General features: G+C 38.8%; 1 protein-coding gene across 1 annotated transcript in view; it reads right to left on the reverse strand.

Moving 5' to 3' along the window:
- Positions 1-8,745, reverse strand: part of KCNQ3 (potassium voltage-gated channel subfamily Q member 3) — a 422,819-nt gene extending 414,074 nt beyond the window's left edge. The window contains exon 1 of the mRNA XM_053713209.1: positions 8,432-8,745. Coding sequence (XP_053569184.1) covers positions 8,432-8,745 — 314 coding nt within the window. The remainder of the gene's footprint in view (positions 1-8,431) is intronic.
- Positions 8,746-27,565: the final 18,820 nt, after the last annotated feature.

The raw sequence follows: 27,565 nt of genomic DNA on the forward strand, positions 1-27,565 counted from the left end.
CTTTTAAATATTACATTCTTTAAAGTACAAAATGATTTTTTAAAACACTGATGTGACCAACATTTGTAATGTTTCCCGTGTGTCAAATGATTTATTCATTCCTAACTATATCAACATTTTACAATTACAGAAGTATTACTATTGTAAATAAAAAATACTTTTTCATGCCCTGGTTATTGATGCAACTATACATATTTCCTTGTAAGGGCTACAAACACTGTGACATAGTTTTGAACTTAAAAAAACTGTCTGGATTAAATGCCAATTAAACTGAAAATATGTGAGCTAAATAAGTCCATCCATATTTAGTCTCCAAAATTAGTCACTACGTTTTGATAGTATTGAATCAGTATTTAAACAAAATTGTATATCCAAGTATGTCACATATTTCTATTGGCTGCCAACAGATAAATCTAAATCTAACAGTAAACACAATTAATGTATGCAGCTTATACTGCAGGATTAAAGGGATATTAAGTAAGCAAGAATGTAAGCTTAGGAGCCGGCCCATTTTTGGCTCAGCACCTGGGTAGCACTTGCTGATTGGTGGCTACATTACCAATCAGCAAGCGCTACCCAGGTGCTGAATCAAAAACGGGCAGGCTCTTAATCTTACATTTTTTCTTTTTCAAATAAAGATACCAAGAGAACGAAGAAAAATTGAAATAGGTATAAATTAGAAAGTTGCATGCTCTATATGAATTATGAAAGTTTAATTTTGACTAGACTATCCCTTTAATGTTAAATCTGCAACTCTACTGATGTACATTACCAAATATAGAGAAAAGATTTATTTATTCAAGACATAACATATTTTAAAGGGACACTGAACCCAAATTTTTTCTTTCGTGATTCAGATAGAGCATGCAATTTTAAGCAACTTTCTAATTTACTCCTATTATCGAAATTTCTTCATTCTCTTGCTATCTTTATTTGAAATCAAGAATGTAAGTTTAGATGCCGGCCCATTTTTGATAAACACACTGTGTTGTTCTTGCTGATTGATGGATAAATTCACCCACCAATAAACAAGTGCTTTTCATGGTTCTGAACCAAAAAAAATAGCTTAGATGCCTTCTTTTTCAAATAAAGAAAGCAAGAGAACGAAGAAAAATTGATAATAGGAGTAAATTAGAAAGTTGCTTAAATGTGCATGCTCTATCTGAATCCTGAAAGAAAACATTTGGGTTCAGTGTCCCTTTAAGTTAAAACACCTTATAATAATTCTTAAAAAGAAAATTAAAAAAAATAACAATTCTGACCAGCTCTGAAAATTCAGAAAGAGCTGTAACATTCCAAACATAAAATATATGATAAAAATGAATAATATACGGTGTGACTAATAATTACATTTTATTTTCAGACAATTGCTACTCATGGACACTGAAATAAAGGTTTCAGTTTTGTGAGTGTAATTAGAAGCAGCTGATCCTAGCTTAAAAAAATCTATCCCTGATGAAGGGGTGAGATCCCCAAAACGTCAATGATTTGTTTTCAGCAAAATAAAGCACTTAGAAAATCCCAAATGAGCAGTGAATGTATCCCCTTTGATGCCAGCAGATCACAAATGAATGGTCTATACTCTTTGACTTCCAGTAACATAAACATAGCAGTGATTTAAACCTCCTCCTTGGCAGCCAATAGCATTTATATAGCAATGTTTTTAAACCCGATGGTCAGCAGTAAAAAAATACAGAGCAGAGTTTGTTCCCCAGTGACTGCACATAAGACACACAGCGCAGTTTAACACCCTCATTAGCTAACAGTAACACAGAGCAGTAGATGAACAGCATCATTGCTTTCAGAGCTATATTTGTAATGCATTTAGGCACATAAGATTAGCTGTCACTCCGAAGACTTCAAAAAAATGGTAATTTAATGATTTAGTATTTTTGTCAAGTGGAATACTGGACACCTGGCAAGCATATTGGGAGATAGCTAAACACATCACACGAGCCAATGACAAGAGGCATATAAAGATAGTCACCAGCTATCCTGAATGAACAAAGTAAAGTGAAAAATGTCTTTGTAGGTTACTGAGCTTAAACTAAAACACATACACACATTATTTCTTCTTTTGGGTGAAAAAACTCAGGATTTCAAGCTCTGAAACTTCACATAGACTTTATGTATCATATGCTGAATAGCTATTTATTGTCTGAATAGTTTAAAGGGGTATAGCTATTATTCAGCTATGTGCAGAGCACACAGGAAGCATCAGATTGCAATGCAAGAAACAGCAAGAAAGTTGTGAAGAAAATTAATCAGAATGGCTGGAAAAGTGAGAAGAGAAAGTTATATGGACGGATAAAAAGATGGGAAATAAGTGGAATAAAAAGAAGGAATGTTAAAAAAAAGGTATAGGAATGAGAATGAATATGTCATGTGCAGACTTCTATAGTGTCAAAAAAGTGTATCCATCAGATTAAAAACAAGAGCATTTTATATATAGAAGGACATTTATGTACAGTATATATATATATATATATATATATATATATATATATATATATAAAATCATTTAATGTGGTTTTGCAAGTCAAGGGAAGCTCAGGGAAATTGGGTAAGGTGAGGCTTTTTATTAGCATTATAGGGATCAAAAGTACAAACTTATTTCAATGCTGCTAATGCATTGAAATATCATTTATGTTTATTGTCCTTTTAAAGGGATAGGAAAATCAAAATTAAACTTGCATGATTCAGATAGAGCATGTAATTTTAAGACACTTTTAAATTCACTTCTATTTTCAAATGTGCTTCGTTCTCTTGGAATCCCTTATTGAGAAATAATATGCCCATATCATACACTAATTTGAGCTACCTGCTGAATGGTGCCTGCACACATTTGTCTCTTGTGATTGGCTGACTAGATGTGTTCAGCTAGCTGCCAGTAGTGAAATGCTGTTCATTCAGCAAAGGATAACAAGATAATGAAGCCAATTTGATAATAGAAGTAAATTGGAAAGTTGTTTAAAATTAAAACTTGTTTGTGCTTAATATCCCATTAAGAAGCATTTTTGCTTGGTCCCAGACAAACGTCCAGATTACGTGTTGTTCGTTATGAGCTGTGTCGTTCTAGCGAGCAGTTTTTTCTCACCGCTCACTTACCTGCAGAACTGGTATTACTGGTTTTTACAAACCCGGTGTCAAAAGGCAAGAAGTGAGCGTAGAGCAAAATTGAGCTCCACACTACACTCCAATACCAGCGCTGCTTAAATCAGCGGTGAGCTGGTTGTACGTGCTCGTGCACAATTTCCCCATAGACATCAATGGGGAGAGCCGGCTGAGAAAAAGTCTAACACCTGTAAAACTCAGTAACGCAGCCCCATTGATTCCTATGGGGAAACACATTTTATGTTTACACCTAACACCCTAACATTGACCCTGAGTCTAAACACCCCTAATCTTACACTTATTAACCCCTAATCTGCCGCCCCCGACATCGCCGCCACCTACATTATACTTATTAACCCCTAATCTGCCGCTAAGGACAGCGCCGCCACCTACATTATATTTATTAACCCCTAATCTGCTGCCCCCAACATCGCCGACAAGTCTAACCCTAACTTAACACCCCTAACTTAAATTTAATTTAAATAAATCTAAATAAAACCTATTATTAATAACTAAATAATTCCTATTTAAAACTAAAAACTTACCTATAAAATAATCCCTAAGCTAGCTACAATATGACTAATAGTTACATTGTAGCTAGCTTAGGGTTTATTTTTATTTTACAGGCAAGTTTGTATTTATTTTAACAAGGTAGAATAGTTATTAAATAGTTATTAACTATTTAATAACTACTTAGCTAAAATAAATACAATTGTACATGTAAAATAAAATCTTACCTAAGTTACACTAACACCTAACACTACAATTAAATAAATTCCCTACATTAAATACAATGAAATAAATGAATTAGCTAAATTACAAAAACCCCCACTAAATTACAGAAAATAAAAAACAAATTACAAGATATTTAAACTAATTACACCTAATCTAATAGCCCTATCAAAATAAAAAAGCCCCCCAAAATAAAAAAAAAACCCTAGCCTAAACTAAACTACCAATAGCCCTTAAAAGGGCCTTTTGCGGGGCATTGCCCCAAATAAATCAGCTCTTTTACCTGTAAAAAAAAATACTAATAACCCCCCCAACAGTAAAACCCACCACCCACACAACCAACCCCCCAAACAAAAGCCTAACTAAAAAAACCTAAGCTCCCCATTGCCCTGAAAAGGGCATTTGGATGGGCATTGCCCTTAAAAGGGCATTTAGCTCTATTGCAGGGCAAAGCCCTAACCTAAAAAATAAACCCACCCAATAAACCCTTAATAAAAATCCTAACACTAACCCCCGAAGATTCACTTACCAGGAGAAGTCTTCATCCAAGTGGCAATATGTACTCAACAAAGCCGGCAGAAGTGGTCCTCCAGACGGGCAGAAGTGGTCCTTCAGATGGGCAGAAGTCTTCATTCAGACGGCATCTTCTTTCTACATCCTTCCGGGGCGGAGCGGGTCCATCTTCAAGACATCCGACGCAGAGCATCCTCTTCTTCCGACGGACTAACGACGAATGAAGGTACCTTTAAATAACGTCATCCAAGATGGCGTCCCTTAGATTCTGATTGGCTGATTGAATTCTATCAGCCAATCGGAATTAAGGTAGAAAAATGCATCTTCGGGGGTTAGTGTTAGGATTTTTTAAGGGTGTATTGGGTGGGTTTATTTTTTTGGTTAGGGCTCTGGGCCTGCAAGACTCAATGCCCTTTTAAGGACAATGCCCATCCAAATGCCCTTTTCAGGGCAATGGGGAGCTTAGGTTTTTTTAGTTAGGCTTTTATTTGGGGGGTTGGTTGTGTGGGTGGTGGGTTTTACTGTTGGGGGGTTGTTTGTATTTTTTTTTACAGGTAAAAGAGCTGATTTCTTTGGGGCAATGCCCTGCAAAAAGGCCCTTTTAAGGGCTATTGGTAGTTTAGTTTAGGCTAGGGTTTTTTTTTATTTTGGGGGGGCTTTTTTATTTTGATAGGGCTATTAGATTAGGTGTAATTAGTTTAAATATCTTGTAATTTGTTTTTTATTTACTGTAATTTAGTGGGTTTTTTTTGTGATTTAGCCAATTTAATTTATTTAATTGTATTTAATGTAGGGAATTTATTTAGTTGTAGTATAGTGTTAGGTGTTAGTGTAACTTAGGTTAGGTTTTATTGTACATGTAAATTTGTATTTATTTTAGCTAGGTAGTTATTAAATAGTTAATAACTATTTAATAACTATTCTACCTAGTTAAAATAAATACAAACTTGCCTGTAAAATAAAAATAAACCCTAAGCTAGCTACAATGTAACTATTAGTTATATTGTAGTTATCTTAGGGTTTATTTTATAGGTAAGTATTTAGTTTTAAATAGGAATTATTTAGGTAATGATAGTAATTTTATTTAGATTTATTTAAATTATATTTGTTAGGGGGTGTTAGGGTTAGAGTTAGACTTAGGTTTAAAGGGTTAATAAATTTAGAATAGTGGCGGTGACGTTGGGGACGGCAGATTAGGGGTTAATAAATGTAGGTAGGTGGCGGAGATGTTGGGGGCATCAGATTAGGGGTTAATAAATATAATGTAGGTTGTGGTGATGTTAGGGGCGGCAGATTAGGGGTTAATAAGTACAATGTAGGTGACGGCGATGTTAGGGGCGGCAGATTAGGGGTTAATAATATTTAACTAGCGTTTGCAAGGCGGGAATGCTGGGGTTTAGGGGTTAATATATGTATTCTAGTGGCGCGATGTCCGGAGCGGCAGATTAGGGGTTAAAAATTGTATTATAGTGTTTGCAATGCGGGAAGGCCTTGGTTTAGGGGTTAACAGGTAATTTATGGGTGTTAGTGTACTTTTTACCACTTTAGTTATGAGTTTTATGCTACGGCGTTGTAGTGTAAAACTCATAACTACTGACTTTAGATTGCATTAGGAATCTTGGAGGTAGAGGGTGTACCGCACACTTTTTGGCCTCCCAGGACAAACTCGTAATTCCAGCGCTATGGAAGTCCCATAGAAAAAAGGGTTTACGAACTTTACGTAAGTCGGTTTGCGGTAAGGCCAAAAAAGTGTGCGGTGCCCATAAACCTGCAAGACTTGTAATACCAGCGGCAGTGAAAAAGCAGCGTTAGGACCTGTTAATGTTGCATTTTTATCTTACAGCAAAACTCATAATCTAGCCGATAGTATTAAAATTTTAGATACTTTTTCTACCCTTGGTCTAGACATATGCCATTACATTACAGTACAAATCCTTTATTACTGTAGATACACGAGAGACACCCTTAGCATTTGCGGAGCCCTGGGCAAGACACATTTGTGGGGCCCCACAGCCCAATGCTCTTATTTGCCTACCATGTATGTTCTGCCCCTGTATGGCCCATCCCAGTCCCAACATTCAGTGTTATCTATATAAACAATAATACTATATATTACACCTCCTGATACTATAAACAATTCATAGACTAAATATAGGATGTACATTGCATCTTCTCATACTCTCACCCCTGACAGTGCTGGGCCCCCCAAAGTGGATCTGTTTAAAGCTGTCACCATGAGGGGTGCTTTAAAAAATGTCAGAAAACAGTTTATATATTAAAAAGTATGCCATTTTTTAGCAAACAATGAAAAGATTGTATTGTTTTATTAAGTTTGTCTTATTCGTATCAGCAATAAATAAAAGTAGTTACAATGAATGTCTGATTCCCATACATAAAAAGATAAGTTAGCTAGGACCTAAAGACTCAGTTTTTATTTCACTTGAAATACAGAAATGACAAAACAATGAAGAGGAATCCAAGAAGTGGAAAAATAGCAATAATTATTAATCTAGACACAGTTTACAATAACTACTTTTAGTAATGAGTTTTAGCAGTGCGTACTGTGGTAAAAAAAATTGTGGGGTCATATACAATCTATAAATATCCCTATAAAATCTTTGATATATTTTGCCCTTTATTCTACTAATACTTATTATCAGAATAATTCTAAATTAAAAAAAAAAAAAAGATCTACAAAGGTTCTTATAATTTAATAGTAAACAATCTTTAACCCTTTGGTTGCAAATGTACTGAAGACATCTCTGGCCTCCAGGAGGTTTAGAAAACATTTTTTTATGTACCAATCTTCATAAAAAAATAAAAAAATAAAATAAGGACAGAATAACTTCACCACCAGGACAGGACTCTAACAGAGTAAACCTCAAAGCTGACAAGAAACGTGCAAAGCTATAGTAATTGGTGTAGCATCCATATTGGCAAATAGGCGTGTTTTCCTTTTTGCTTACACTTGACCAAACATGCAGTCTTCTTCCTTAGCACAAGGTGGGTTACACTGGATGAAGAATATCTAAAATTTTACTTTTTACTACTAGAGGTTGTAAATCTGACAGTAAAATGTAAACATAAAACCACAATGTATCTTTAACCTCATGCTTAAATATAAGTTACTTATTCATGTTGTTGCATAACCCATATACACCTCCACATCTCCAGAACTATTATATTAATTTACCAGATATACAAATTCCTACAAACCCTTAAAACAGCTCTGTAATGTTTCACACATAGCAACAATACATGTGACTGTTACTCATTATGATAAAAGATATATAACAATCTTCAGTATGAGAAATATGGATTAATTATATGTTTTTAAATCTTCAGCAAAAAACACATGAATTTATTACCTAATCTGCTTTTTATACATTGCTCTTAAAATGACTTTTCTAGCCAATACTTGAGCTTTAATCTCAGGCAAGAAGTACAATAATTGTGCGTTTCTAGTTGTGTGCTCTGAAGCAAGAACTGGTAAAGTCTGGTTTTGTGTAGCATAAATGACAGATTTTAGTTTATGTTGACATTTTCCCCAGGGACTTCACTAAAGAATATGACATCAGAAAAAAAAAACTTCAACTTTTCCCCAACCACATTGTGGCTGCATTTTGTGCTTTTCTACTGTACAAGAGAAACCGACTAAATCAATTTCAGCATTAACAGTTTCATAATAAATGAATGCAGCCCCTGTTGCTTGTAAATTACTTTATTCTGCAAAGCTCTTAAACAATCCAGACAGATCAACAACAAAATGAGATGCTAATTAATTAAATGCTTGACTACTGCTAGGTAAAACTCAGCAGGGGTAAAAAAACTCCAGCATGTAATACAAAGCCCAGACTAATATGGTTATATCTATCTATCTATCTATCTATCTATCTATCTATCTACTGTAACTATCTATCTACTGTATCTACTGTGTATGTGTATGTGTATATATATATCTGCATCTCTGCCTCTCTCCAACTGCAAGCACACACATAATATTGTCACATGAGAAAATACATATTAAAATAAATACAATTGGTAAAAGTATTAAAACCTCCTATGTACTCACACAAAAGCATGGTACAGCAATGCCCATCCTCTTGGCCGCTCCAAGGCATCATAAATCAAAGTTTGTGCCCTCCTGTACTTGGCGTTGTTCCTCTTGACAGGTCTGCTACAGCTCAGGGGGGTTTTAGCCAATAGCCCTATCCCTTGTGGGTTGCGTTTGATATCCTCTTTCCCAGCTCCTACCAGCAGTAAGGTCCCATCCTTATCCACCCCTGCTCCCAGGGAGGATTGCTCTAAATCCCCAGCCAAACCAGCTTTCTTATCCTCTTGTTCATCACCAGATTTACCCCCTGAATGTCTGCTCTTCAGACCCATTTTGCTGATCACTGGTCCTCAGTTGTGAGCTTGGGGGTAGCCTGGAAAGCCCCAATGCCATGGTCTGATGAGTAGAAGAATTTACATTCCCACCAGATTACCCCCAATGATCATACACAGCTGGTCATCCTGGCTGTGAACGCTGCTGAGATCACCATAGCAGTATGCAAATCAGCCCCATCAACAAATCCAAGCAGCCTTCTCTTCTTTGACTGGAGACTGGTCCCCAATCTTACATTAGGGAGTGGTCCATTGTACGTTTCCAGCAGTAGGAAAATCACCTCCCTCCCAGACATATATTCATTTCCCTGATGTTTGATCCTCTGATGCTATATTTATAGCCCTGGCTTAGGATTGAGATGCGCTTTTCTGAATTTCACATGATCAGCACTTGCAAGCATCTCCAGAGCTTCCATCTCTAGGTGAGAATTCCATCTCTCACGTCTGGTCCTCCTCCTCCTTCAGCTACACGGTTATCTGTCAGAACAACATCCCTCTGTGTCAAGCTCTGTATACTCTTTTGTCGTGGGGAACTGGCCTTTCCCTTGTGGATAGTACAGATCAATGGGGTTCCTACAGCCAGCACAAAATAAACAAAAAGATACATCCATATGAGAGAGAGTTAGCTGAGGCTGTCACTGGTTCATTGATTCATTGCTTAGATTCTCCTCCTCTGTTCTGCCTCTTTCCTTATGCTTTACTCTGTGCTGTCTGAGAGGAGGATGTGGCTGGAGAGAGAGATTGAAAGGGGGGAGCTGGAAAAGGGAGGGGCTGTGGGGAATAGAAGTCTTAGCTAAGAGGAGAGGCAGTGTAGTAAGATGCAGGTGCTGATAATGTCAGAGATGCTCTAATACACCTCAGAAGAATGTATGCTTCTGCCCTTATTAAATGTTTGAAAATATCATAATTAGTTACAGGTTCTGATGATCTTTTTAATAACAGATATTTAATCTATTTAAATGGTGTACAAAGTCTATTAAGTGTTTCTAAAAATAAATAAATCTGTTATTAAAACTCTGGGTAGATTTCGGGAAAGTAAGACAAATAGATGATGTTTATATTTTTTTAAATAGGCTATTATTGGTGGGAAGAAAATAAGGAATTATACAGTAAAAATGTATTTATTGTTAAAGTGAGACATAAGGGAATAGTGAGGTAAATAATTGATTTGCAGGAAATAGTGGCTTTGTAACCATCCATATAGTAACTAGTAAGGGGTGGACAGTGATATAGCACATAGGAAACATTATATATTCTGGTTTACTACTGAAATGTCACGGCTGATCAAAATAATGCATTCTAAACAGAACTACAGCTGCTACAGTTGTGAAGCCTATTACGTTTTTACAAAGAAGGAAATGTTTATTAACCCCTTAACTTCCAGAGATGGCTTTAATATTTGGCTATACAATACATTATAGACCTCTGGAAGGGGAAAAAAACTGCTAGAGATTTTATTTTTGTGCTATTGTTTGTATTTAGTTACGTTTTTAACTCCTGCAAATTGATTAAACACATAATTAAAGTCAGCTACTGAGCAGCAATCCACTATTGAGACCTAGCCACCAATCACCAGCTAACTCCCAGTAGTGCTTTGCTGCTCCCAAGTCTATGCATGCTTTTCAACAAAGGATACCAAGAAAACAAAGCCAATATTATAATAGATTAAACCTAAAAGTCTTTAAAAGGGACAGTCTAATTGATTTTTTTTATTGTTTAAAAAGATAGATAACACATTTACTACCCATTTCCTGACTTTGCATAATCAACATTATTGTATTAATATACTTTATAAACTCTAAGTTTGCCTGTTTCTAAGCCCTAGAAGGCCACCATCCCTTATCTCAGTGCTTTTTAAATCTGGCACAACAGCTAGACAGTGCTGGTTCATGTGTGCCATATAGATACAATTATGCTCACTCCATTGGAGAATGATAATGGTTAAACAAGAACCAGTACTAATTGGCTAAAAAAAGCTTTGTAAAATAAGCAAAGTACTGAGATAAGGGGGCAGTCTGCAGGGGCTTAGATACTTAGGTAATCATAGAGGTAAAAGTATATTAATATAACAGTGTTGGTTATGCAAAGCTGGGTAATAAAAAGGATTATCTATCTTTTTAAACAATAACACTTTTCAAGTAGACTGCCCCTTTAAATATGTATCTCAACCATGAAAGTTTCATTTTGATTTCCATGTCCCTTGAAGATAGTAAATACATTTATCTTGGTAATATACCTACTGCAGTGGACTGCAGAACATTGCTTTGGAATGTGGCATGTACGTGGTTAATAAACAATTAAATATTATTGTCATTCAGGGCATTAATAATTCACTGACACACCAATATTAAAAACACATTTAAATCTAGTCCATTTAATATCTTGGCTGCCCTAAATGTTTGCAATTGTATGCTTAGTAATACATTCAAAGGAGACATATTTATTACTTACTAAACTCAAACACTAAAGGGGTGATTTAAAATTGCAACCTTGTCTTGTTCTAACAATACAAACAATATTAACTGTATCCCCCTTCACTAATTAATGAGCATTTTAAACACTAACTAAATGCAATGGTTAGCCTGAGAATAATATGCAGATGTATAAAAAAAAATATACCGTATATTTGCTGTTTAACCCATTAAATGCGGAGCCATTTCCACCCCTAATGCTGAGCTGTTTTGGAGTCTTTAGATGCTGTTCACATTTAAGCCTTATTGTAGGAGAATTTTTAGAGATAATCCTACACATATTGGGCGCGATCCGATATAGATCGCAGTTTGCGGCGCAAGCGAGGGAACCGGCGTCGCCCGCAGTTTCAGCTCGCAACTCGAGCTATCCCATATAAGTCGCCGTCAGATGCTAACATGCCGTAAGTCTGACAAACCAGCGATGTCCAGAAATCTGCGCAAGTACAAATTTCTGGCGTCGCCAGTGACTTGCGCCACGTTAGAAACTGCCGGCGCCTATAAAACCTGACTAAAGTCTAAAACACCCGCACTGTCTAACACGCCTCCCTAACATAGCCCGCACTGTCTAACACGCCTCCCTAACATAGCCCGACACGTCTATCCCTCTATCCGCTATCCCCCCTCACTATCCTAACAATAAAAAAGCTATTAACCCCTAAACCGCCGCTCCTGTACCCCGCCGCAACCTAATAAAGTTATTAACCCCTAAACCGCCGCTCCCGTACCCCGCCGCCAGCTATATTATATCTATAACCCCCTAAAGTGAGCCCCTAACACCGCCGCCATCTATATTAAAATTATTAACCCCTAATGTAAGCCCCTTACACCGCCGCCATCTCTATTAAAATGATTAACCCCTAATTTAATCTACCTACCCCGCCGCCAGCTATATTATCTATATTAACCCTAAGTATATTATAGTTAATATAGTTATTACATTATATATATTAACTATATTAACCCTAATTATATTAGGGTTAATATAGTTACTATAGTATTTATATTAACTATATTAACTCTATCTAACCCTAACACCCCTAACTAAATTTATATTAAATTAATCTAATTCATTTATTAACTAAAATATTCCTATTTAAATCTAAATACTTACCTATAAAATAAACCCTAAGATAGCTACAATATAATTAATAATTACATTGTAGCTATGTTAGGGTTAATATTTATTTTACAGGTAAATTGTTAATTATTTTAACTAGGTATAATAGATATTAAATAGTTATTAACTATTTAATATCTACCTAGTTAAAATAATTACCCAATTACCTGTAAAATAAATCCTAACCTAAGTTACAAATACACCTACACTATCAATAAATTTAATAAACTACAAACTTCTATCTAAAAATACAATTAACTAAACTAAATTACAAAAAAAAACAAACACTAAATTACAAAAAATAAAAAAAAGATTACAAGATTTTTAAGCTAATTACACCTATTCTAAGCCCCCTAATAAAATAATAAACCCCCAAAATAAAAAAAATTCCCTGCCCTATTCTAAATTAAACAAATTTCAAAGCTCTTTACCTTACCAGCCCTTAAAAGGGCCTTTTGTGGGGCATGCCCCAAAGAATTCAGCTCTTTTGCATACAACAAATACAATCCCCCCCCCCCCATTACAACCCACCACCCACATACCCCTATTCTAAAACCACCCAAACCCCCCTTAAAAAAGCCTAACACTACCCCCCTGAAGATCTCCCTACCTTGTCTTCACCACACCGGGCCGAACTCCTGATCCGATCCGGGCGATGTCTTCCTCCAAGCGGCAAAGAAGAATTCTTCCTCCGGCGATGTCGTCCTCCAAGCGGCAAAGAAGAATTCTTCCTCCGGCGACGTCTTCCTCCAAGCGGCAGCAAAGTCTTCATTCTTCCGGCGGCATCTTCAATCTTCTTTCTTCGCTCCGCCGCCGCGGAGCATCCATCACGGCCGACTGCTGTACTACGAATGAGGTACCTTTAAATGACGTCATCCAAGATGGCGTCCGCCGAATTCCGATTGGCTGATAGGATTCTATCAGCCAATCGGAATTAAGTTTGAAAAATCTGATTGGCTGATTGAATCAGCCAATCAGATTCAAGTTCAATCCGATTGGCTGATCCAATCAGCCAATCAGATTGAGCTCGCATTCTATTGGCTGTTCCGATCAGCCAATAGAATGCGAGCTCAATCTGATTGGCTGTTCGGATCAGCCAATCGGATTGAACTTGAATCTGATTGGCTGATTCAATCAGCCAATCAGATTTTTCTAACTTAATTCCAATTGGCTGATAGAATCCTATCAGCCAATCGGAATTCGGCGGACGCCATCTTGGATGACGTCATTTAAAGGTACCTCATTCGTAGTACAGCAGTCGGCCGGGATGGATGCTCCGCGGCGGCGGAGCGAAGAAAGAAGATTGAAGATGCCGCCGGAAGAATGAAGACTTTGCTGCCGCTTGGAGGAAGACGTCGCCGGAGGAAGAATTCTTCTTTGCCGCTTGGAGGAAGACATCGCCCGGATCGGATCAGGAGTTCGGCCCGGTGTGGTGAAGACAAGGTAGGGAGATCTTCAGGGGGGTAGTGTTAGGCTTTTTTAAGGGGGGTTTGGGTGGTTTTAGAATAGGGGTATGTGGGTGGTGGGTTGTAATGGGGGGGGGATTGTATTTGTTGTATGCAAAAGAGCTGAATTCTTTGGGGCATGCCCCACAAAAGGCCCTTTTAAGGGCTGGTAAGGTAAAGAGCTTTGAAATTTGTTTAATTTGTAATAGGGCAGGGAATTTTTTTTATTTTGGGGGTTTATTATTTTATTAGGGGGCTTAGAATAGGTGTAATTAGCTTAAAAATCTTGTAATCTTTTTTTTATTTTTTGTAATTTAGTGTTTGTTTTTTTTTGTAATTTAGTTTAGTTAATTTAATTGTATTTTTAGATAGATGTTTGTAGTTTATTAAATTTATTGATAGTGTAGGTGTATTTGTAACTTAGGTTAGGATTTATTTTACAGGTAATTGGGTAATTATTTTAACTAGGTAGATATTAAATAGTTAATAACTATTTAATATCTATTATACCTAGTTAAAATAATTAACAATTTACCTGTAAAATAAATATTAACCCTAACATAGCTACAATGTAATTATTAATTATATTGTAGCTATCTTAGGGTTTATTTTATAGGTAAGTATTTAGATTTAAATAGGAATATTTTAGTTTATAAATGAATTAGATTAATTTAATATAAATTTAGTTAGGGGTGTTAGGGTTAGATAGAGTTAATATAGTTAATATAAATACTATAGTAACTATATTAACCCTAATATAATTAGGGTTAATATAGTTAATATATATAATGTAATATATATATTAACTATAATATACTTAGGGTTAATATAGATAATATAGCTGGCGGCGGGGTAGGTAGATTAAATTAGGGGTTAATCATTTTAATAGAGATGGCGGCGGTGTAAGGGGCTTACATTAGGGGTTAATAATATTAATATAGCTGGCGGCGGTATAGGGGGATTAGATTAGGGGTTAATAATTTTTATATAAGTGGCGGCGGTGTAAGGGGTCAGATTAGGGGATAGATAAGGTAGATGGCGGCGGTTTTAGGGGCTCACAGTAGGGGGTTAGTTTATGTAGATGGCGGCGGGGTCCGGGAGCGGCGGTTTAGGGGTTAATAACTTTATTAGGGATTTCAGGGGGGGGGGTCGCTGTTGACAGGTAGATAGACATTGCGCATGCGTTAGGTGTTAGGTTTATTTTAGAAGATCGCGGTTGACAGGGAGATAGACATTGCGCATGCGTTAGGTGTTAGGTTTATTTTAGAAGATCGCGGTTGACAGGGAGATAGACATTGCGCATGCGTTAGGTGTTAGGTTTATTTTAGCAGCCAGTTTAGGAAGTTACGGGTCTCCAATAGTCAGCGTAAGGCTTCTTACGGCTGCTTTTTGTGGCGAGGTGAAAATGGAGTAAGTTTTCTCCATTTTCGCCACGTAAGTCCTTACGCTGCATATTGGATACCAAACTGCGCGGGTTTGGTATACCTGCCTATGGCCCAAAAAACTACGGGCGACGGCAGAAATATACGCGCGTAACTTCTAGGTTACGCCGTATATGTGATACCAAACCCGCGCAAATATTGGCGTCGCCGGCTTTTGCGGGCGACGATTTTTATCGGATCGACCCCCTGATATATTGTTATCCCAGCAGATTCAAACTATACTTTTATTTTATGTACATATCGTGACATGTGAGAACTTAACAATAGAAGGTGTGAAAAAAATTATATTTTCATTATAATTTAAATTTAGAATGCTGTAAACAAGTGTGTATATTTTTTTTTCTAAACACTTTAGTTAAAAGAAGGGGATGTCATATAAATAGGGGCATTTGGGGCTGATTATATAATTTTGATGTGCACATAGAGATTCCCATGAGACTGTACTCAAACAAATGGACAATTATTTAAGCCAAGTGATCACTGTTACCACAGTGACCACCTGGCTATTAAAACCTATGTAGGGGCTATTTTTTTAAACGGCTTCTGGGCTTTAAAACAAGGGGCTTTTTGGGTCTTTATGCCTTTTGGATGACCTATTATAAGTGCCTAAAGACCCCCATTATTAAAAATATATATATTTCAAGTTTCATAATTAAGGTTACAAACAATGGTGTGTATAGCCAAACAAAAAGGGGTTATCCTCATATAATTCAGAGCCTTTGGGTATATTTATATAATTTAATTTGCAAATAGGTGCTCCCATGAGCCTCTACTCAAATTAATGGATTTTATTCACTAAAGGTGATCACTATTATCACAGTGATCACCTGGGGATCAAAACTTTTATAAGGGCTTTATTGTAAAGAGGAGGTTCTGAGTTTTATAACAAGGGGTCATGGGGGTTTGTAGTCCTTTTTTTATGGCCAATTATAACAATATGTGTATTTAATTTTTTATTCACAAACCTAAGACACAATGTTTGAAAGTGAAAGCAGGTCATGAGTGTTTTTAGGGCTTAAGAGAGATTAGATCTAGAATATTCCGATCCCTTAAGCTCCTGGCTGCTGCCCGTATTTCTGGATCTCCGGGGCTGGTGATATCACCACACCCATATGTGGTGACATCCCCAGCATCCCTAGATCCCCTAGGCGATGCCGGCACTAGGCCACCTGGTATGTGGGGGTAAATTCACGGGGTGTTTAATTAGCTCCAAAAGCGTGTTCATCATCTGCAATAAAGACAGTGTGGATGATGACCATGTGTCGTCATACACAGTAAAAGTTGTAACCTAGGTTTCGTTCTCCGCTGAGGCCAGTCAGGCACAATTATAAATGGGTAACTAGCATGTGCAGCCAATGACAGCGTGGGATATAGCAGAGTTAAAGGGCCAGTGTACTATATATATTTTTTCTTCACTGTGATCCATCTGTTTTACATGCTGGAGTGGATTAAAATGTTTACAAATAGCTTGTTTTATTTTACTTTTGTCCTGTTGAAACTTCTACCTATACTAAAAATATCAGCACAGGAGTACTGGGATACAGAAAATCTATATAAACAAAATACATTAGAACAAATCAACATCTCAGTGAGGGGTGGGAGAAAGAGACAGACCAAACCTTTGTAATGGGTACTCCTGAACCAACTTTATATTCAATGATCTCTTATCTGCTACTTGCCTGAGTAGGCTGTCCCTTTAATTCTGCAGTATACACCTCCACTAACAGGATTTCAAGGGACATAAAAATGTTTCTTTCATGATTCAGATAGAGCATACAGTTATAAACAACTCTCCAACTTACTTCTACTATTATTTTTTCTTAGTTTTTTTTAATCCTTTGTTAAAAAGCATACCTAGGTAATCTCAGGAGCTGGGAGCTAGCTGCTGATTGGGTGACTGCACATATATGTCTGTTGTCATCGGCCAACTGATGTGTTCACCTAGCTCCCAAAAGAATGAAGCTCATTATCCTCCGGCATAGTACCCCAGGACTGGCATAAAGCTGACGTGGTGCCATTCTTTAAAAAGGGAAGCAGGGCTGATCCAGGATATATTAGTGTAAACAAGATTATGAGTTCAAATCAGTATGGTTTTATGAGAAATATATCATTTCAAACTAATCTAATTAGATTCTATGAGGAAGTAAGTAAAAATATAGATAAAGGGGAATCAGTTGATGTGATATACTTGGATTTTGTAAAGGTGTTTGATACAAAGCCACATAGAAACATAGAATTTGACGGTAGATAAGAACCAAAAAGGCCCATCAAGTCTACCCATATTACATGTTACTTTTTCCTTAGGATAGCCTAATGCATGTCCCAGGCATTTTTTAATTCCTTTACAGTCTTTGTGTTTTCCACCTCAAATGGAAGTTTATTCCATGAATCCACCACCCTTTCTGTAAAAAAATGCTTCCTCAAATTTCTCCTGAATCTGCTACCCTCTAACTTTAGATTGTGACCCCTTGTTTTGGCATTTATTTTTTTGTGAAAAATGCTTTCAGCTTCTATTTTATTAAGTCCCTTCATATATTTGAAGGTTTCTATCATGTCACCTCTTTCCCTTCTATCCTCTAAACTATACATATTTGGATCATAGAGTCTTTCTTTGTACATTTTATATTTTAGACCATGTACCATTTTAGTAGCCCTCCTTTGGACAGCTTCTAGTTTATTTATATATTTCTGAAGATATGGTCTCCAGAACTGTACGCAGTATTCCAGATTTGGTCTAACTAATGATCTGTAAAGTGGCATAAGAACCTTGCTATTTCTGCTACTAATACCTCTCCCAATTCAACCACGTATTCGACTGGCCTTACTGGCTGCACTGCTGCATTGTGTACCAAATTTTAAATAATTGGAATTAATAATTCCCAAGTCCCTTTCTTCTTTAGTTACAGTCAGTAATGTACCATTGAGACTATAATTGGCCTTTGGGTTTTTGGATCCTATATGTATAATTTTGCTCTTGGTATTATTAAATTTTAGATCCCATTTACTTGACCAGTCCTCTAGTTTTTTTAATATCACAGTTCATTTGATCAACCCCTCCTGGAACATCTACCCTGTTACAAATTTTTGTATCATCAGGAAACAAGCAAACCTTCCCCTTAAGCCCACTTCCAATATCACTTATGAACATGTTAAAGTGATGGTAAATACGTATCAAGTGTTCAAAATATTTTAGAAGCTCTTACCTTAACTAGCACATCGATATGCTTTTATAATATAAAAAATGTCTTTTTACTTAGTAACTTCAATTTTATTACAGTAACGGTACACTGTTATAATCAGCCTTTCTCTAAATTTTTCACAGGGTCTGCTTTGATTGACATAAGTTTTAGCCAATCATCTGCTCACCATGCGCCCCATGTTAAATAGGACCTGCACGCTCCCGTGCTCTGAACTCCCTAATTGCGATGGAATGCGCATGCGCAACTCTTACACTACTTGCACATTTGTACATGAGAATGCGTCTTATTTACAATGCGCAAGTAGCGTAAGAGTTGCTCATGCGCATTCCATTGCAATTAGGGAGTTCAGATCACGGGAGCATGCAGGTTGTTTTTAACATGGGGGGCATGGTGAGCAGATGATTGGCTAAAACTTATGTCAATCAAAGCAGCCCCTGTGAAAAATTTAGAGAGAGGCTGATTATAACAGTGTACCGTTACTGTAATAAAATTGAAGTTACTAAGTAAAAAGATGTTTTTTTATATTATAAAAGCATATCAATGTGCTAATTAAGGTAAGAGCTTCTAAAATATGTTGAACACTTGATACGAATTTACCATCACTTTAAACAAAACAGGCCCAAAAACTGACCATTGGGGAACACCACTAGTAACCGAGGCCTTATTTGAATGTACTCCATTAATTTAAACCCTCTGTCGTCTATCTTTAAGCCAGCATTCTACCCACTTAACAATCTTAGCATCTATTCCAAGGTAATACATTTTGTGAATACGTTTGTTGTGTGGGAAGGTGTCAAATGCTTTGCTAAAATCTAGATATGCAACATCTACTGCTCCTCCCTGGTCTATTATTTTAGTTACTTGGTCAAAGAAATCAATTAGATTAGTCTGAGATGATCTTCCAGCAGTGAAACCATGCTGTCCTTTGTCTTCTAAGTTGTTAAAGTATGAGCCCTAACCTACAAAGCACTCAACAGTCTAACTCCCAACTATATTTCCTCTCTCATCGTGAAATACTCCCCATCCCGTCCTCTTCGATCAACCTCTGACACCTATGTCTGTACACTCCTGTTATCTCTACATCCCACTCCCGCCTCCAAGACTTCGCACGTGCTGCTCCTGTCCTCTGGAACTCTCTACCCCACTCCATCAGACTGTCTCCAACCTTGTATAGCTTCAGAAGATCCTTGAAAACCCACCTATTCAGAGAGGCTTACCATCTCTCCTCCATCCCACATCCGAACCAAGCTAATACATGTACATGAACTGCCTGACTCACTGCTGCAAATACAACCGATGTAACAAGCTACCCCAACCTTATGCCTCTACACCCTAAACCTATAGACTGTGAGCTCTCCGGAGCAGGGCCCTCTTCCTCCTGTGCTAGATTTGTTTAGTCTTGTTATGTTTTGTATTGTATCACAAATCTTTGTCATAGTATACCCCTATCATTGTACCCATCGCTACGGAATTTGGCGGCGCTAAACAAATAAATGATAATAATAATAATAATAATAATAATAATAAGTTGTTTGTCTGAAAGAAAGATACAACTCTTTCCTTTAAAAGAGTTTCCATTAATTTTCCTGCCATTGAGGTCAAACTGACTGGCCTATAGTTAGCAGAATCTTCCCTACTACCTTTTTATGTAGAGGAACTACATTGGTAATTTTCTAGTCTTTTGGAACAACTCCTGTTAGAAGTGACTGATTAAATAAATCAGCTAATGGAGTAGCTATTACGGATCGAAGTTCTCTTAGAACCCTTGAATGAATATTATCCGGACCCACAGACTTATTTACTTTTATTTTTGATAAAGCCCTTGAAACCTCTTTCTCTGTAAAAAGAAAAGTACTACTCAAATTATTATTTATAGTGACATCCCTTAATAGAATCTCACTATCTTTACCATCTCTTTTAAAGACTGAACAAAAGTAATCATTTAAACAGTTTGCTATTTGTTTATTTTCTTCTACTACTCTATCATCATTCTTGAGTCTAACTATCCCTCTGTTAGTTTTTCTCTTTTCAGTGATATATCTAAAGAAGGTTTTGTCACTGTTTTTTACAGATTGTGCTATTTTCTCTTCTGCATCAGCTTTAACCTTTCTGATTAACTGCTTTGTCATCTTTTGATGGGTTCTCCATTTTTCCTGAGCCAGTGTCAGGGTGCGAGGAATCAGACTGAGACGAGACGTGCAAAAATAATCACAACTTTATTAATAGCAAAAAATAATAAAAAGTCCACAAGTCAAATAACAAGCCAGAAATCAAAACCAGAGCTGGTAGTCAGACGAGCCGAGTCAGGAGCCAAAGCGAGTAGTCAGACGAGCCGGAATCAGGAACAAGGAGAACAGCAGAGTCAGGAACAAGCCAGGGATCAGAAACCAGAAGGGATGTCAGACAGCCAGGTAATACACAGGAGCTCTCACAAACAGGTCTGAGACAACGCAAGGGCAAAGCAAATTAAACAGAGGCCCTTTAAATAATAAGTGATGACATCACAATTCTGAGACTGCATCCTGTCTCACACGGATGATGTACACCAGTCTGGCCATAAAAGGAAGTGCAGGAAATGAGCAGCATCACACAGTATGCACCAGAGTCAACAAGAGAGATGAGTAAAATGGCTGCCAGCAGCACATGGCAAACAAAACAGGGAAAAAACCCTGACAGTACCCTCCCCTCAATGACCCCTCCCCCACGGGAGGACAAAAGGCTTATTGGGGAAATGGGCATGGAAGGCACGGAGGAGGGCGGGATCATGAACATCAGAGGAGGGAACCCATGAACGCTCCTCTGGACCGTAGCCCCTCCAGTGAACCAAATACTGTATACAGCCCCTGGACATATGAGAGTCAATAATGCTGCTGACCTCATACTCCTCATGGTTGTCAACAAAGATAGGACGGGGACGAGGCAACACAGTGGTAAACCGATTACAAACCAATGGTTTCAAGAGGGAGACATGAAAAACATTGGAGATGCGCATTGCAGGAGGAAGGTCAAGAGCGTAGTATTTGAAAAGGACCAACATAACGGGGAGCCAGTTTATTGGAAGGCACACAAAGATTCAAGTTGCGGGAGGACAGCCAAACTCTCTCACCAACCTGGTAGGAAGGCGCTGGCAGATGCCTACGATCAGCCTGGAACTTTTGGTGCTGCATAGAATGATGAAGGCAATCCTGAATTTGCACCCACGTGGAACGGAGAAGTCGGAGATGCTCCTCCAAAGCAGGAATACCCTGAGACATGAATGAATCGGGCAACAAGGATGGTTGAAACCCATAATTCGCCATTAATGGGGATAACTTGGAGGAAGCATTAATAGCACTATTACGAGCAAACTCTGCCCAAGGTAACAGTTCAGACCAATTATTGTGGTGATCTAAAACATAGCAACGGAGGAACTGTTCCAGAGCTTGATTAGAGACTGTTCCGCAGCCCCATTGGTTTGAGGGTGATATGCTGAGGAGAAGAAAAGCTGGATCCCCATTTGAGCACAAAAGGAACGCCAAAATCTGGAGAAAAACTGGCTACCCCGGTCCGACACTATCTCCTTGGGTAACACATGTAAACGTAAGACCTCCCGGGCAAAAATTGAAGCAAGCTCCTGAGCGGTAGGCAACTTCTTCAAGGGAATGCAATGTGACATTTTAGAAAAACGGTCAACCACCATAAGGATAACAGTATTGCCATTGGAAACAGGGAGCTCGACAATGAAGTCCATGGAAAGATGTGTCCAAGGACGCTCACCATTAGCAATAGGTTGAAGAAGATCCACAGGAAGACGTTGAGGAGTCTAATTCTGTCCACAAACTGAGCAGGAGGCAACATACGCAGCAACATCAGAACGAAGACCTGGCCACCAGAAAATTGATACGAATTTACCATCACTTTAAACAAAACAGGCCCAAAAACTGACCATTGGGGAACACCACTAGTAACTGAGGCCTTATTTGAATGTACTCCATTAATTTAAACCCTCTGTCGTCTAGCTTTAAGCCAGCATTCTACCCACTTAACAATCTTAGCATCTATTCCAAGGTAATACATTTTGTGAATACGTTTGTTGTGTGGGACGGTGTCAAATGCTTTGCCAAAATCTAGATATGCAACATCTATGGCTCCTCCCTGGTCTATTATTTTAGTTACTTGGTCAAAGAAATCAATTAGATTAGTCTGAGATGATCTTCCAGCAGTGAAACCATGCTGTCCTTTGTCTTCTAAGTTGTTTGTCTGAAAGAAAGATACAACTCTTTTCTTTAAAAGAGTTTCCATTAATTTCCCTGCAATTGAGGTCAAACTGACTGGCCTATAGTTAGCAGAATCTTCCCTACTACCTTTTTATGTAGAGGGACTACATTGGGAATTTTCTAATCTTTTGGAACAACTCCTGTTAGAAGTGACTGATTAAATAAATCAGCTAATTGAGTAGCTATTACGGATCGAAGTTCTCTTAGAACCCTTGGATGAAGACGTCGAGGAGTCAAATTCTGTCCACAAACTGAGCAGGAGGCAACATACGCAGCAACATCAGAATGAAGACCTGGCCACCAGAATTGTCGAGTGACAGACCAAATCATTTGGTTCATGCCTGGGTGACTTCCGGCTTTAGGATAGTGGTAAGTGTGCAAAAGTTTAGTTCGAAGATTATCAGGAGCAAAACACTTACTACTAGGTTTTTCAGGAGGTGCATTGGTTTGTGCAGCCAGGATCTCCTCCCCCAAGGGAGAAGTCAAATTAGTACGTATGGTAGCCAAAATATGGTCAGGAGGTATAACTGGAGTAGGTACAGACTCCTCCTTGGACAGAGTGGAAAATTGTTGAGAGAGGGCATCAGCCCTAACATTCTTACTACCAGGCAGGTAGGAGCACACATAATTAAACCGAGACAAAAATAGCGCCCATGTGGCCTGTCGGGGCGACAAACGTTTTGCTTCAGACAGATAAGTTAAATTCTTGTGGTCAGTAAGAATGAGCACTGGCACGCTAGTACCCTCAAGAAGATGTATCCATTTCTTGAGTGCCAAAATCATGGCCAGTAATTCCCTGTCGCCAATTTTATAATTGCACTTCACTGGAGACAATTTCTTAGAGAAGAAACCACACGGATGCAAGGAACTGTCAGGAGTAGGATGTTGAGACAAGAGGGCACCTACTCCAGTCTCAGACGCATCTACCTCAAGAACGAAAGGCAGGACAGGGTTAGGATGAGACAGAACCAGAGCGGCAGCAAAGTCAGTCTTAAGACTATCAAAGGCCTTAATGGCAGTAGGTGACCAATGGAGTGGATCATTCTCTTTACGGGTTATGTCTGTGATAGGTTTGACCAAGGAAGAAAAGTTTTTAATAAACTTTCTATAGTAATTGGCGAACCCCAAAAAACGTTGAATAGACCGAAGACCAACTGGGCGAGGCCATTTCAGAACTGCAGATAACTTGTCAGGATCCATGGAGAACCCTGCAACGGAGATAACATAACCTAGGAAGGTTACTTGAGTCTGATGGAACTCACATTTCTCGAGTTTACAAAACAGGCCGTTCTCACATAGTCTCTGAAGAACCCGTGTAACATCAGAACGATGAGCCTCAAGTGTGGGTGAGTGTATGAGGATGTCGTCTAGGTACACCATAACACACTGTTGCAACATATCTTGTAGGACATCATTAATAAATTCCTGGAAAACAGCAGGAGCATTACATAGGCCAAAGGGCATTACAAGATACTCATAATGCCCGCTCCTGGTGTTAAATGCTGTTTTCCATCCGTGGCCCTCCTTAATCGTTGTATGCTCCTCTCAAATCAAGTTTAATAAAGACCGTAGCTCCCTTGAGATGGTCAAAGAGTTCCGTAATGAGCGGAATAGGGTAAGCATTCTTAATGGTAAGATAATTAAGACCCCTATAATAGATGCACGGTCTTAACTCGCCACCCTTTTTCTTCACAAAGAAGAAGCTAGCCCCTGCAGGAGAGCAGGATTTACGGATGATACCGCGCGACAGAGCATCGGCAACATACTCCTCCATAGCACAATTCTCTGCAACAGACAGAGGGTAAACCCGGCCCAGAGGAGGAATGGCACAATCGTAAGACAGGTGAGGAGGCAACCTGTCAAAAACATCTAGGAACTCTCGGTACTCCTCTGGCAATTGAGATACCGAAGAAGTGCACAAGACTTTAACTGGTTTCCGAAGACAAGTGGAGATACATTGCGGGGACCACGACAAAATTTAGAACCTGCGCTAGTTGAGACTGGGATTGTGCTTTTGGATCAGCCAATCGTATTGAGCTCGCATTCTATTGGCTGTTCCGATCAGCCAATAGAATGCGAGCTCAATCTGATTGGCTGATCCAATTAGCCAATCGGATTGAACTTCAATCTGATTGGCTGATTCAATCAGCCAATCAGATTTTTTTCTACCTTAATTCCGATTGGCTGATAGAATCCTATCAGCCAATCGGAATTCGAGGGACGCCATCTTGGATGACGTCATTTAAAGGAACCTTCATTCGTCAATAGTCCGTCGGTGAGGAAGAATGGCTCCGCGTCGGCTGCTTCAAGATGGACCCGCTCTGCTCCGGATGGAAGAAGATAGAAGATGCCGCCTGGATGTAGACTTTGGACCCTCTGGAGGACCTCTTCTTGCCGTATAGGATGAAGACTTAGGACCCTCTTCTGGACGGATCAGTGATACCCGGCTGGGTGAATACAAGGTAGAGAGATCTTCAGGGGCTTAGTGTTAGGTTTTTTAAGGGGGGTTTGGGTGGGTTAGATTAGGGGTATGTGGGTGGTGGGTTGTAATGTTGGGGGGGTATTGTATGGGTTTTTTTACAGGCAAAAGAGCTGATTTCTTTGAGGCATGTCCCACAAAAAGCCCTTTTAAGGGCTGGAAAGGTAATAGAGCTGTTAACTTTTTATTTTAGAATAGGGTAGGGCATTTTTTTATTTTGGGGGTCTTTGTTATTTTTTTAGGGGGCTTAGAGTAGGTGTAATTAGTTTAAAATTCTTGTAATCTTTTTTTATTTTTTGTCATTTAGACCTAGATTTGGAGTTTGGCGTTAGCCGTGAAAACCAGCGTTAGAGGCTCCTAACGCTGGTTTTAGGCTACCGCCGGTATTTGGAGTCACTCAAAATAGGGTCTAACGCTCACTTTTCAGCCGCGACTTTTCCATACCGCAGATCCCCTTACGTCAATTGCGTATCCTATCTTTTCAATGGGATTTTTCTAACTCCGGTATTTAGAGTCGTTTCTGAAGTGAGCGTTAGACATCTAACGACAAAACTCCAGCCGCAGGAAAAAAGTCAGTAGTTAAGAGCTTTCTGGGCTAACGCCGGTTTCTAAAGCTCTTAACTACTGTACTCTAAAGTACACTAACACCCATAAACTACCTATGTACCCCTAAACCGAGGTCCCCCCACATCGCCGACACTCGAATAAAATTTTTTAACCCCTAATCTGCCGACCGCCACCTACGTTATCCTTATGTACCCCTAATCTGCTCCCCCTAACACCGCCGACCCCTGTATTATATTTATTAACCCCTAATCTGCCCCCCTCAACGTCGCCTCCATCTGCCTACACTTATTAACCCCTAATCTGCAGACCGCAAAGCGCCGCCACCTACGTTATCCTTATGTACCCCTTATCTGCTGCCCCTAACACCGCCGACCCCTATATTATATTTATTAACCCCTAATCTGCCCCCCACAACGTCGCCTCCACCTGCCTACACTTATTAACCCCTAATCTGCCGAGCAGACCTGAGCGCTACTATAATAAAGTTATTAACCCCTAATCCGCCTCACTAACCCTATAATAAATAGTATTAACCCCTAATCTGCCCTCCCTAACATCGCCGACACCTAACTTCAATTATTAACCCCTAATCTGCCGACCGGAGCTCACCGCTATTCTAATAAATGGATTAACCCCTAAAGCTAAGTCTAACTCTAACACTAACACCCCCCTAAGTTAAATATAATTTACATCTAACGAAATTAATTAACTCTTATTAAATAAATTATTCCTATTTAAAGATAAATACTTACCTGTAAAATAAATCCTAATATAGCTACAATATAAATTATAATTATATTATAGCTATTTTAGGATTAATATTTATTTTACAGGTAACTTTGTATTTAATTTAACCAGGTACAATAGCTATTAAATAGTTAAGAACTATTTAATAGCTAAAATAGTTAAAATAATTACAAAATTACCTGTAAAATACCTTACCAGCCCTGAACAGGGCCCTTTGCGGGGCATGCCCCAAGAAGTACAGCTCTTTTGCCTGTAAAAAAAAACATACAATACCCCCCCCCAACATTACAACCCACCACCCACATACCCCTAATCTAACCCAAACCCCCCTTAAATAAACCTAACACTAAGCCCCTGAAGATCATCCTACCTTGTCTTCACCTCACCAGGTATCACCAATCCGTCCTGGCTCCAAAATCTTCATCCAACCCAAGCGGGGGTTGGCGATCCATCATCCGGTGGCTGAAGAGGTCCAGAAGAGGCTCCAAAGTCTTCATCCTATCCGGGAAGAAGAGGCGATCGGGACCGGCAACCATCTTGATCCAAGCGGCATCTTCTATCTTCATCCGATGACGACCGGCTCCATCCTGAAGACCTCCACCGCTGACCCATCTTCTTCCGGCGACGTCCAACTGAAGAATGACGGTTCCTTTAAGGGACGTCATCCAAGATGGCGTCCCTCGAATTCCGATTGGCTGATAGGATTCTATCAGCCAATCGGAATTAAGGTAGGAATATTCTGATTGGCTGATGGAATCAGCCAATCAGAATCAAGTTCAATCCGATTGGCTGATCCAATCAGCCAATCAGATTGAGCTTGCATTCTATTGGCTGATCGGAACAGCCAATAGAATGCGAGCTCAATCTGATTGGCTGATCCTATCAGCCAATCGGAATTCGAGGGACGCCATCTTGGATGACGTCCCTTAAAGGAACCGTCATTCTTCAGTTGGACGTCGCCGGAAGAAGATAGGTCCGCGGTGGAGGTCTTCAGGATGGAGCCGGTCGTCATCGGATGAAGATAGAAGATGCCGCTTGGATCAAGATGGTTGCCGGTCCGGATCGCCTCTTATTCCCGGATAGGATGAAGACTTTG

The sequence above is a fragment of the Bombina bombina genome, chromosome 5 (genome assembly GCF_027579735.1).
Source record: "Bombina bombina isolate aBomBom1 chromosome 5, aBomBom1.pri, whole genome shotgun sequence".
Lineage (NCBI taxonomy): Eukaryota > Metazoa > Chordata > Amphibia > Anura > Bombinatoridae > Bombina > Bombina bombina.